We start from the raw sequence: 14,211 nt of genomic DNA, 5'->3' as shown, positions 1-14,211 counted from the left end.
GTCAGATGTCCTTGCCTCTCCTATTTCCTAGAAGCCCATGAACAAGATACTCTTGTTTTTCATCTCAACATCACCCTCAAGGTGGGCTCTCATTTCTATACCAAATAAGACAGAAACCTGGGGAGGGCTCACTGTTTACCAGACAGATGAGAGTTGGTTACCAGACAGATGAGAGATGGAGGGTCATCAAGAAACACTAACAGTTCTTCCTGTCCTGGGCCACCAACTCTGTGGTTCAACCTGTTTCTAGAAGATGACAAAGAATAGCTTCATTTACTTTGTGGTCACTTTTAAGTGCACTATCTCACCTGATTATGCGCTATTATGAGGAAACTGAGGTCCAGATGGTTCACAAGCTAAAGTGGGAGCTGAAGTGCTGAGATGCAAACCCAGGACAGTGAGACTTGAAAGGCCATGTTCTGAAACATGACTTCCTAAACTTGAGCCCTTCCTAAACTTGAGGGTGACCAAGAGCTCCTAAGGACACAGGCTTTTCTTAGTGTAAGCAAAGCAGCTTACCTTCCTTCCCTTCAAGCATTTCTGTAAGACTCTATTGTCCTGTAACTTTTGTTCTCATTTTCCCATATCCTGGTGATTCCATACAGCTGCCAGGTGAAATCTGAGCAAATCGGAGAATTCCTATTTATGGACCTGTAAGATTGTGTTTCTAAAGTTGTATCACTTCTGGCTATGGTCATGGGCTCCAAAATCACTAGCATCAACCAGGACAACCCCCTGCTTAAATCTTATTTCTCTGTTTGATCTTCAACTGGAATTAGAAAAATTAGAAACTTTCCTTCATAAATCCCTAATACTTTTGAGATACAGGTACACATGCCTACCTAGAAAAAGAGACTTAGAGTAGCCAGCAATGAAAGAGACACCATTCAGAGAAGGAGACTTACTGATGAGTCACTGCATTTTACATACATACACTCAGGATCTCTTAAGGCAAAAACACTTTCTTCTTGTCCCTGTTTGGACTCATTTTCATATTTTCTGCTCATAGTGACCCCCAGGACTTTCTGTGGTGCACCAAGGATGCATCCTTAGAAGAATGAGGCATCTTCCTACATAAGTAAAGAGAAGGGCTCCTACTCAGCTAAAGAGAAACATATAATAAATATGACAATTCTGACTGGATTAAGGAGGCAAACACGTTTTCTTTTAAACTAATTTATTAATAAGTTTATTCTTCACTCATAAAAAAACATATTTTTGGCTTTGAAATCATGACATAAAATAAAGAGGTAAGTAACTAAAAATTATCAGCTAAAAGTAGACAGAAGCAACTCATGCTGAACCATGAGCGAATACTACGTGCTTTGGGCTATAGCAGGGGCACCAGTCAAATCAAGAATCCAAGATGCAGGGCCCATTCAAGGGCCCTAAAGACTGCTTAGTTCCCAAAGGTTGTTTGGTCAACATATATAGGAAATGAATTTTCCCTTTTGCTCTTTCCTTCCTAACCTTTAACTACAAGAACAGTAGGCAATAAATGCTTTGATGCTAGTCTTTCTAGCTTGAAGGAAAAGTTTTGTTGCTGTTTTAACATTTTTTAACCCACATATTTTCAACCATCAAAAACATAAAACTGAAAATCTCAATTGTAACTAAAAGCCATTTCTATTTGTGGTCAGTTATCTGCTGTAGGCAAAGCTTCATATAGGAATTTTTATTGCGGCTTTCTATAACTGCATCCCTCACAAGCTCAATGAACATCTGTGGCCAAAGTTTCTGCAAAGCTTCACTTTTCATGTTGATTTCTGTGGCTTCCTTCACAAGATCCTCGATATACATCTTGCAAAATTTCTTTTTTTCCTTTATTTCCTGTTAGAAAAAGAATATTTTGCATTGAATCATAATTAAGCCCCAAACCAAAGCAACAATTAGCTGAACCAGAGAAACTTGAAATAATCTATTCTGACCCCACCCCTCAGAGCAGGAATACTTTCCTAGACACTCTGACACAGAGCTCTGCTTGAGTAAAGACAGCAACTGAGGGCTTCCTTCTTGACAGTTCACTCCCAGCTCTGTGGGACAGCTCTGTTAAAAATGTATTTCTTGGCAACTATGAGAAGAAAACTTCCAGTTGAGCTAATATGAAACTCATTTGCTAATTGTGGGGAAAAATAAAGATTTTACGTTGTATTTAAAAAGTGTTTATTTATTGGAATCACTGGATCATAACTACAATTTTTCTGTTGATAGACTTTCTCCTTTCTCAGTGCAGGTAGTTTACCTCACCCAAGTTAGCTGAATGCACAGATTCATGGCTTCTAATGGTAAATGATACTAACAATATTAATTAACATGAGGTCAGTTAATGTGCATGCGTGCTAAGTTTGCTTCAGTCATGTCTGACTCTTTTGCAACCCTATGGAATGTAGCCCACCAGGCTCCTCTGTCCATGGGATTCTCCAGGCAAAAAAACTGGAGTGGGTTGCCATGCCCTTCTCCAGGGGATCTTCCCAACCTAGGGATCGAACCCATGTCTCTTACATCTCCTGCATTGGCAAGAGGGTTCTTTACCACTAGTGCCACCTGGGAAGCCCTGAGGACAGTTAACATCAATATACACACATGAAATATCCACACTCTGAATTCATTCTATACTTCAGGAAAGGATGTAGTGATACATTACACTGACTTATGTGGCTGAGAATATTTGGACAAAGTTGGGGGAAAGTGTACAAGGAGAAAGAGGACATATATACAAGCCTGGGACCCAGAACTTGGCCTTCAGATGAGACAATGCACCCACTCAACTTCTGGGTCTAGCAGTCTGCAAATGAAAAGTGAAAGTGAAAGTCGCTCAGGCGTGTCCAACTCTTTACGACCCCATGGACTATAGAGTCCATGGAATTTTACAGGCCCGAATACTGGAGTAGGTAGCCTTTCCCTTCTCCAGGGGATCTTCCTAACCCAGGGATCAAACCCAGGTTTCCCACATTGCAGGCGGATTCTTTACCAACTGAGCCACTAGGGAAGCCCAAATGAAAAACCTGGGTTCAAAACACAACAGAGGAAGTTTGAGACCTTAGGTAATTGGGGCACTGGGCCTGGATTTCATCTTAGAAGCTGAGACAAAGCCATCTTGATTAATGCAAGAATTCGACACTTATTTTGGCTATTGATACTTTGAGTATTCAGGCATGATGATGGAAAATGCCATAATATATATGGAAAAAATCAATGGACTAGATCAGATAATCAGAATTATAGGAGAAGCAATTCACATAAACGGAGAAGGAAATAAACAATAAATGTCAGTGAGAAAATAGGTTTAACTAATTGAAAAAGGATCTACTGAAACCTCCAAATCAAATCAAAATAGCAAAATAATTTTTAAAAAGTTAAATTTAAAATATCAACAAATACTGCCCTTAAAATCTACTGTGAAGATTTATAGTAACAAGGAAATTGCTTACATTATAATGCTAAGTGGAAAAAGAAAAGTACAAAATGAAGTTTTGATAGAGGTTGGGTTACATGAGTATATGTATTTGTCAAAACTTAACAATTGTATACCTAAGATTTATATTTCATCGTATGTAAGATTGCCGGGAGAAATATCAATAACCTCAGATATGCAGATGACACCACCCTTATGGCAGAAAGTGAAGAAGAACTAAAGAGCCTCTTGACGAAAGTGAAAGAGGAGAGTGAAAAAGTTGGCTTAAAACTCAACGTTCAGAAAGCTAAGATCATGGCATCTGGTCCCATCACTTCATGGCAAATAGATGGGGAAACAGTGGAAACAGTGTCAGACTTTATTTTGGGGGGCTCCAAAATCACTGCACATGGTGACTGCAGCCATGAAATTAAAAGACGCTTATTCCTTGGAAGGAAGGTTATGGCCAACCTAGATAGCATATTTAAAAGCAGAGACATTACTTTGCCAACAAAGGTCCATCTAGTCAAGGCTATGGTTTTTCCAGTGGTCATGTATGGATGTGAGAGTTGGACGGTGAAGAAAGCTGAGCGCTGAAGAATTAGATGCTTTTGAACTGTGGTGTTGGATAAGACTCTTGAGAGTTCCTTGGACTGCAAGGAGATCCAACCAATCCATCCTAAAGGAGATCAATCCTGGGTGTTCATTGGAAGGACTGATGTTGAAGCTGAAACTCCAACACTTTGGCCACCTCGTACAAAGAGTTGACTCATTGGAAAAGACCCTAATGCTGGGGAGGATTGGGGGCAGGAGTAGAAGGGGACGACAGAGGATGAGATGGTTGGATGGCATCACCGACTCGATGGACATGGGTTTGGGTAAACTCCAGGAGTTGGTGATGGACAGGAAGGCCTGGCGTGCTACGATTCATGGGGTTGCAAAGAGTCGGACACGACTGAGTGACTGAACTGAACTGAACTTGGGTAGTGAGACGATGAGTATTTCTACTCCTTTTTTCCACTTCTCTTCCTTTTCCAAAGTTTTACAATTTATAAAACAAAAAATAAATATGTTTGGATTCTTGATTAATTAATATAAGTTAAAAACAAGTCCCAATTGTCACTAATTTCCTCTAACAGAGGCGCATTTTGGAAATTTTCTTATGACATATAAGATTTCTCTAAATAATCACTTACCATTCAGAGGTCAACATGCTGATGTGATTTAGTTCATGTGCTAAAAGCAACAGGTCATGTATTGACCTATCATAAAAATATGTACAGATTTTGATGGGCAATAAATAACAGATGGTTCCAGCTGGTGACTTCTCTGGTGAACTGAACTTCGCTAACTCTGAAATATTGTCCGGGACTTAGTCATGTGCACTAAGTCAGCTTATCAGTGAGAACAGTGTTTAGCTGCTCCCTTTTAATATTCAGTAAATTTGGGAAACAAGGAGACTACCAGGAAGAAAGATAAGTGTTAATCACTAGAGATCAATAACTAAAACAAGCAATATTTTGCAATGAGCAATGTATTTACAGAAGTAGAATACCTCTCTTACAGACGTCTTAGTTTCTTAAAACATGATTTTGAATTTTAAAAAAATTTGTAGCAGTAGAACTGGAAAATTTTTATAGTAATAAGGGATAAGAAAAATATGAAGATATTTAAATGATGACTTTTGTTAAATATTTATATATAATACGAATTAAACTTTTCTAATCGGCATAGTGCAATTTTTGGTGCTTTACAATTTTGTGATAGTTTCTTCCATGACTTCTTTATGAACATGTTGATATAGAATTGTATCTAATATACACTAACCCTTAATTAGTAAAAGTGTTTGAAAGCATCTTTCCTTGATCATTTCTTCTCTCCACTAAGCCAATTACTCTGCATCTCTATGCAGTATACTCTAAAACTCATCAGGTGTCTGCCAGCACGACTCATTCTGCATTTCCAGAACTATCCCTTTAAGAGCGCATTAGAGACACTTCTCTTGCCCTGACCTGTCAAGAAGTTGCTCCTCTTTGAATAATGCTTTTTCCATTCTCAAATGCTTTCACACATCACACACTTATTTTTTTCTATCCCTGTGGGGGGTCATAAAACAAGTATTTCACAAGTTCAATCCTGATGAGATGAACTCTATACAATATTGTTTATGTTAGTTCATTGAACTAAAATCTTATTGTCATGAAGACAGAAAAAAGCAGGTCATGGTAGACTTGTTATAGAGTTATTTTAATGATGATGGTACTTGTATAGGAATTTAATTCATATCCCCATTTTATAAATGGGAATCTAAGGTTAACAACGGAGAAGGCAATGGCAACCCACTCCAGTACTCTTGCCTGGAAAATCCCATGGACGGAAGAGCCTGGTGGGCTGCAGTCCATGGGGTAGCTAAGAGTTGGACACGACTGAGCGACTTCACTTTCACTTTTCACTTTCATGCATTGGGGAAGGAAATGGCAACCCACTCCAGTGTTCTTGCCTGGAGATCCCAGGGACAGGGGAGCCTGGTGGGCTGCCGTCTATGGGGGTCACACAGAGTTGGACATGACTGACGCGGCTTAGCTTAGCAAGGTTAACAAAGGTTGAGAGACTTGCTCAGGATTAGCCGTCATCTACTAATATCTACCTGGAGAAAACGTTAATCTAGCCCTTGAAGAACCTGTAGTCTAGTTGGAAAGGTGTCCTACACACATTAAAAGCTTAACTAAAAGAAATGAAACAGTACAGAAATGCTGGATGAGATGTTTAGACAGCAAATAGCACCAGTGTTCAAAGAAATGAGAGCCCTTTGTGCTGGGGTGGTCAAGAAGACTTTAGGAAGCATTCACGATAAACTGAAAGGAGCCAAGGCCAGGAATCAGAAGGTCTGAGTTCTAGAGGCAGTTCAGTCAGAATTCACTATGTGAGCCTCAGTTGTTCACCTAAGTTTCCAGTTTCCCCCAGCTGTATAATAACAGGATTGGATTCTTTAAAGTCCCTTTCAGCTTTCTGTCCATCTTAAATCTTTTTTAGAATGAGTCAGGATATTGGATGAACACCTACCAAGAAACAGAATTATATATGTCATACGTACAGTGAAAGGGGTGGCTTATCCTGATTTGTGAGAAACTTACTTCAAGTAATTCCTTCAACAACTCAAGATATACAGAGGAGAGAGAATGAGCACTTTGTGTTGCAGTGATTTAATATTTTTCAGGAAGTGGGGAATGCTACATTGTGAGTCAAGGGAAAGTGATTAAGGGACCAGGGCAAGGTCTTTCAGGTAATAAATAAGTGGTGGAATCATGGGCTCAGATCCAAATCTCCTAATGGCATATTATTCTTTCCAAATGTTATGTGGCTTCAGATTTTATTTTTCCTTTGATAGTTCTCAAAACAGGAGTCAGCATTTGCTATCTTTTCTTCTTGATTGCTTATTTACCTCTCAAACCACTTTAATCAAGACTCTAACTCCATGGAAACTCTTCCTGTTTTTTTCGAAAAATGACCTCTATTGCCAAATTTATCAAAATTTCTCCCTACAATTTGTGCCCTTGGGGGGCAGGGGGTTAGAAAATCATAGCCTACCCAAACACGGTCATATTTTCAACTGTTTTTTAAGTGAGAATTTTAAAGTTTGCTTTTCATATTTGGGTTTTTATTTGATCTGGAGTTAATTTTTTAAATATGGTTTTTAACAAAGTACACCATAGTAGGGATATGTATTTCTGATTTGATATTTCATTTCCTCAGTAGCATTTATTAGCTAGTCTGTCTGTACTAGTCAGCAATACCTGATATCTGTACAAAGTTTTCCCATAAACATGGGATAGTTCTGGCTATTTTGTCCACAGATCTGTGAATCTATTCCTATATGGCCTCAATTACTACAGGTAAAAATTGTACTTCATATCTGGTAAGGCAAGTTATCCTCATTTATACTGTTGTGTTATTTTAAGTTCTTTGCTCTATCAGAGCAAACTCTACCTTTAGGATCAACTAGTGAAGTTCCACAAATAACTGTCCAAATTTTGATTAGAACTGCCTTATACTGATGGATTTAGGAAGAACTGACATCTTTACTATGTAGAAAGTTTCTGTCCATAAACATAAACTATCTATTTAGTTCTTCTTCAATGTCTTTCAATAAAACTTTACAATTTTCTCTGTGGAGGACTTATACATATTTTAAAGAAAGCTGAACACTGAAGAATTGATGCTTTTGAACTATGGTGTTGGAGAGGACTTTTGAGAGTCCCTTAGACTGCAAGGAGATCCAACCAGTCCATCCTAAAGGAGATCAGCCCTGGGTGTTCATTGGAAGGACTGATGTTGGAGCTGAAACTCCAATACTTTGGCCACCTCATGCGAAGAGCTGACTCATTTGAAAAGACCCTGATGCCGGGAAAGGTTGAGGGCACGAGGAGAAGGGGATGACAGAGGATGAGATGGCTGGATGGCATCACCAACTCAATGGACATGGGTTTGGGTGAACTCTGGGAGTTGGTGATGGACAGGGAGGCCTGGCATGCTGCAGTTCATGGGGTTGCAAAGTGTAGGACACGACTGAGCAACTGAACTGAATGACAGTGTTTACTCTCATTGTTATGGTAAATTGTATATTATTTTAAATTTATTTTTGAATAAGTAACACAACCTATACTGGCTTGTTGGTCCCTTTTCTCACTGATTTCTAAAAGTTCTTGATAATTTAGGGAGATTAGCTGCAAATTATTTTTTTCAGCTTGTTTTTTGTCATCTCTTATTTTATGTCTCTGAAGATCTTTCTGATGTCAGTGCTGCACATTAATCTTTCATGGTTTCTTGTAGATATCTTACCCTTTCGTTATAAACTTCAACATCTCTGACTCATTTGGAATTAATGCTGATGTAATTATAAAGTCTGAATCGAGATTTTTCCCCCCCTTAATTCTGTAGTTATTTTCAAATCACTACTGGGATAATCCTTCCTGATTTGTTTGAGATTATTCTTTATCATATCATAAATTCTCTTTTTTATCTAGATGTACATTTGAATTTTCCATTCTATCCCACTAGACTATCTGTCCATAAACACCCTGTTTTAACTGATAAGACCATGTCTTAATTTATCTAGTAGTGCTAGTTTTCTCCTCATCATTTTTCTTTTTCAGAGTTTTTATGGTTATTTATGTTTATTTTTCCACAGGTACTGTAGGATCAATTCAATGAAAAATTTTTGGTTTCTTATTGTGATTATATTAAATTTTAAATTAATTTAAGGAAAACTGCCTTTTAAAAATTGGAGTATGGTTTCTTTACACTGCTGTGTTGAAGGGAATCGGCCATACGTATACATGTATCTCCTCTGTTTCGATTTCCTTTCCGTTTAGGTCACCACAGAGCACTGAGTAGAGTTTCCCTGAGCTACACTCTCTTGACTTAGTGATTTACATTATCCCTGCATATGTCTATCTCCTCCATTAGAACGTGAGACTCATGAGGATAATAACAGTGACTTCTTACAGTCCAAGTATTACATGTGACAGGTGCTCAATACGTGATTTTTGAATGTAAGAAAGTATAACTATAAAGACGACTTCAAGTAATTTATTTCAAGTATTTAAAGAGTTTTCATAAGGAAGATATTTGCTCTGTTTTCTACATAAGGCAACACTAGCATCACTAATTGAAAGTTATCAGGAGGCAGCTTAGCATGGGTAAGAATTTCTCCACTGTTGGAGTTGTTCTCATGAAGCAGTAACCTTTCATGCGCTAGAATTTCAAGCAGAATCTTTTCAAAACATCCCTCAGGATGGTATAAAAATATTGTTGCATTGACTTAAGTGCTTTTCAAAGTATAATCCTTAAAGGCCTATGGGTTCCAAAGAGATTCTTCAGGTCTGGGAATGAGGTGAGGAGAAAGAAAAAGAATAGAAGATACAATCAAATAGAGCTCTGAACCCCATCTACAACAGGAGCAGCTCTGCTGTTTTGCTTTCTTTTGACATAATGAGTTTTCAGCTACAATATAGTTTGAATAAAGAATCTCACAACCATTATAAAACATTTGAAAAATATTTGGCCAATGCACACTCACACACACCCCTTAGACCCCTCAAAAACTCTTGCAGAATTTTAACATCTTATTTTTATTTAGATGACTTGTTTCTTCACCTTTCTCTGTGCGTTCCATCAAGGCACGCACTGCAGGGTTCTCTTCTTTATAGTTCTGCAGTCCCCAAACACAGCATTCCCTCAAAAAACTTCTGAACACATAAAGGAGTAAACAATTGCTTCTAGCCTTTCTGTCTAAAAGACTATAGTGGGAACAGAATAGGTTAAAATTATGTGACTAAGAACACAGAAGCTAATGCTGTAGGAGAATAAAATAGTGAATTAAAACATCAAGGACCTACGCAATGGTCCTTGGAGAAATGGAGGTTCTGTTGTGTCTTCTGCCAGTCTGGCACAGGTAAGTACTCAGAGCAAGTCTATTCCAGTTTTCTTAATTCAGAGAGATCTGAATCCTGGTCCTCAGTTCAGTTCAGTTGCTCAGTCGTGTCCGACTCTCTGCGACTTTATGAATCGCAGCACGCCAGGCCTCCCTGTCCATCACCAACTCCCGGAGTCTACCCAAACCCATGTCCATCGAGTCAGTGATGCCATTCAACCATCTCATCCTCTGTCGTCCCCTTCTACTCCTGCCCCCAATCCTACCCAGCATTAGGGTCTTTTCCAATGAGTCAATTCTTCGCATGAGGTGGCCAAAGTATTGGAGTTTCAGCTTCAACATCAGTCCTTCCAATGAACACCCAGGATTGATCTCCTTTAGGATGGATTGATTGGATCTTCTTGCAGTCCAAGGGACTCTCAAGAGTCTTATCCAACACCACAGTTCAAAAGCATCAATTCTTCAGCACTTAGCTTTCTTCACCGTCCAACTCTCACATCCATACACGACCACTGGAAAAACCATAGCCTTGACTAGACGGACTTTTGTTGGCAAAGTCATGTCTCTGCTTTTAAATATGCTATCTAGGTTGGTCATAACCTTCCTTTCAAGGAGGAAGCGTCTTTTAATTTCATGGCTGCAATCACCATCAGCAGTGATTTTGGAGCCCAAAAAAATAAAGTCTGACACTGTTTCCACTGTTTCCCCATCTATTTGCCATGAAGTGATGGGACCAGATGCCATGATCTTAGCTTTCTGAACGTTGAGCTTTAAGCCAACTTTTTCACTCTCCTCTTTCACTTTCATCAAGAGGCTCTTTAGTTCTTCTTCACTTTCTGCCATAAGGGTGGTGTCATCTGCATATCTGAGGTTATTGATATTTCTCCTGGCAATCTTGATTCTAGCTTGTGTTTCTTCCAGCCCAGCGTTTCTCATGATGTACTCTGCATATAAGTTAAATAAGCAGGGTGACAATATACAGCCTTGACGTACTCCTTTTCCTACTTGGAACCAGCCTGTTGTCCCATGTCCAGTTCTAACTGTTGCTTCCTGACCTGCATACAGGTTTCTCAAGAGACAGGTCAGATGGTCTGGTATTCCCATCTCTTTCAGAATTTTCCACAGTTTATTGTGATCCACACAGTCAAAGGCTTTGGCATAGTCAATAAAGCAGAAATAGATGTTTTTCTGGAACTCTCTTGCTTTTTCGATGATCCAGCGGATATTGGCAGTTTGATCTCTGGTTCTTCTGCCTTTTCTAAAACCAGCTTGAACATCTGGAAGTTCATGGTTCACGTATTGCTGAAGCCTGGCTTGGAGAATTTTGAGCATTACTTTACTAGCGTGTGAGATGAGTGTAATTGTGCGGTAGTTTGAGCATTCTTTGGCATTGCCTTTCTTTGGGATTGGAATGAAAACTGACCTTTTCCAGTCCTGTGGCCACTGCTGAGTTTTCCAGATTTGCTGGCATATCGAGTGCAGCACTTTCACAGCATCATCTTTCAGGATTTGAAATAGCTCAACTGGAATTCCATCACCTCCACTAGCTTTGTTCATAGTGATGCTTTCTAAGGCCCACTTGACTTCACATTCCAGGATGTCTGGCTCTAGGTGAGTGATCACACCATCGTGATTATCTGGGTCATGAAGATCTTTTTTGTACAGTTCTTCTGTGTATTCTTGCCACCTGTAATGCTGAAGAAGCTGAACTTGAATGGTTCTATGAAGACCTACAAGACCTTTTAGAACTAACATCCCAAAAAGATGTCCTTTTCATGATAGGGGACTGGAATGCAAATTAGGAAGTCAGGAAACACCTGGCGTAACAGGCAAATTTGGCCTTGGAGCACAGAATGAAGCAGGGCAAAGGCTAATAGAGTTTTGCCAAGAGAATGCACTGGTCATAGCAAATACCCTCTTACAACAACACAAGAGAAGACTCTACACATGGACATCACCAGATGGTCAACACTGAAATCAGATTGATTATATTCTTTGCAGCCAAAGATGGAGAAGCTCTATAGAGTCAGCAAAAACAAGACCGGGAGCAGACTGTGGCTCTGATCATGAACTCCTTATTGCCAAATTCAGACTTAAATTGAAGAAAGTAGGGAAAACCACTAGACCATTCAGGTATGACCTAAATCAAATCCCTTATGATTATACAGTGGAAGTGACAAATAGATTTAAGGGACTAGATCTGATAGACAGAGTTCCTGATGAACTATGGACAGAGGTTCGTGACATTGTACAGGAGACAGGGATCAAGACCATTCCCATGGAAAAGAAATGCAAAAAAGCAAAATGGCTGTCTGAGGAGGCCTTACAAATAGCTAGGAAAAGAAGAGAAGTGAAAAGCAAAGGAGAAAAGGAAAGATATTCCCATCTGAATGCCGAGTTCCAAAGAATAGCAAGGAGTGATAAGAAAGCCTTCCTCAGCGATCAGTGCAAAGAAATAGAGGAAAACAACAGAATGGGAAAGACTAGAGATCTCTTTAAGAAAATTAGGGATACCAAGGGAACATTTCATGCAAAGATGGCCTCGATAAAGGACAGAAATCCTGGTCCTACTTCGGTCTAAATTTTTGGTACCTATTTCTTTTGAACATTTCTTTTCTGCTTAAATATATTGAACTAAGGGCTCTACTTCTCCCTAATTCCTTGGTGCCTACTGCCCCCAGCTCTGGATATGAGGCTGAGTAACATTCCAGAATTAAAAAAGGTTATCTTAAATGATTAGGACAGAAACGCATAACTCCCAAGTCTCAAGCCATTTGGAATTTATCCAGGCAATAAGTTCCAAAGAAAATGGTAGTTTTACCTCTAGCTTTTCAGTATAAAAGTCTCTCGTGGTATAATTCAGTGTAGCACGATTTGTGTTTTCTCCCACAAGTCTCTTGCTATCATTATTTTCTTCACTGACAGTACCAGGTTTTCTCCCTTTGGTTTCTAGAAGATACCGGAATTGCTTCTTCCTGTAGAAAGACCGTAAAGAGACTTAGAGAGTTACTTATCCAATTGGCGAAAATGTCTTTTCTGTTGATTTTAGAGGGTAGTATATGCTTTTTTGAATATCTGTTCTATAAGTTTGAGTTTTTAAAGTAATTCACTACTCCAATTTCTCTACCAATTAAGTTATATAACTCAAATTCTTTTGTTTCACTACCAGTCATCAACAAAGACATGTCTCAAGCATTTCTAAGATGAAAAAACTGTCTTTAAAAAATCAGTATAAAACTTAAATAACACAGAACACACACACACAAAGCAATTAAACACATAGTAGACCAAACTTCCATAGTCTTTATATCCCATAAAACATGTTGGTTACACATCTTATAAATCACACAAATAGTTCATAATTTCATTATGTAGCTCAGTAGTATTATCCATAGCTAGAAATGGAATGGAATACTGGTTTAAGTTTAGGAAAAGCCGAACAAAAATACCTCTATTATCATATCAAGGGCAAGATCTCAGCAGGAGGTAAATAATGAAACAGGAAGCTTCATTTGATCATAAGAACATAGACAGTGTTCATAGTATCACTTGCAGACCCACAAGCCTAGAATTCCAGAGGACAGCAACTCATCATTCATGAAGGTTGCTTTCTGATTTCCACCACTTAGGGTGTATCTCAGGGAAGTGGTGTAACTACTCTGAACTGTGAACTGAAGATTGGGAGCAAAAAGGGAAAATATCTTTTAGAAAATGTCTTCATTTTCCAATTTAATAAGAGTATAACAGCGATTTAAAAAATTATAAGGAGTACATATTTTGAAAAGTATAAAGAAATAGAGTAAAATCATCCATAAATATAAAGCATATAAATCTATACAAATCAGTAACATTGTTCACATTAGACATATTCCCTCCTAGGCTTTCTCTGTGAATTTTTGTAAAAAGTTAAGGTCATACTAAACATCCAGGTTTGTATACTGTTTTTGCTTAATGCTATATAATAAGCATTTTCTATGTTATTAAAATTAACATTTTTATAAAGGAATAAAATTTAATTGTGATGTAGGTCAATTTATATCATCAGTCTCATTCACTGGATATTTTGGTAGCATAATTTTCTCACTCTTATAAAGAAGAAAGTAATATAGATATTTATCTACATTTATTTTATTGATTTTTAATTAGAAAGCAATATACAATTATCCATCACTTTCAGTAGTGTTTTCAAATAATCAGTTTTTCATTATGTTTTCAATGTCATCATTTCCTTTATTTAATTTTCTTCAGGATTATTTTGCTATTGTTTTCCTAACTTCTTTACATAAATGTTTAGCTCCTTTATTTTCAGTCTTTATTCTTTCCTAATGTACTCATTTCAATACATCGATTTTAAAATCTCACAATAGTATTATTGTTGCTTTAT

The 14,211-nt window shown here is 38.1% G+C and overlaps 1 protein-coding gene across 21 annotated transcripts in view; it reads right to left on the bottom strand.

Annotated features, from left to right (window-relative positions):
* Positions 1-1,160: 1,160 nt before the first annotated feature.
* LRRC49 (leucine rich repeat containing 49) overlaps positions 1,161-14,211 on the bottom strand; it is a 149,294-nt gene continuing 136,243 nt past the window's right edge. For all 21 annotated transcript variants that reach the window (XM_081506229.1, XM_081506235.1, XM_081506231.1 and 18 more), the window contains 2 exons: positions 12,649-12,802; positions 1,161-1,830 (listed from right to left, as the gene is read on the bottom strand). In XM_081506229.1, the coding sequence (XP_081362355.1) occupies positions 1,627-1,830; positions 12,649-12,802 (358 nt within the window). In that variant the 3' untranslated portion in view covers positions 1,161-1,626. The remainder of the gene's footprint in view (positions 1,831-12,648; positions 12,803-14,211) is intronic.

The sequence above is a fragment of the Giraffa tippelskirchi genome, chromosome 7, assembly GCF_054371585.1.
Source record: "Giraffa tippelskirchi isolate mGirTip1 chromosome 7, T2T-mGirTip1v1.2.pri, whole genome shotgun sequence".
In the NCBI taxonomy this organism is placed as follows: Eukaryota; Metazoa; Chordata; class Mammalia; order Artiodactyla; family Giraffidae; genus Giraffa; species Giraffa tippelskirchi.
Note: the sequence above shows the minus strand (reverse complement) of the source record. Positions and strands in the feature narration are given on the sequence as shown.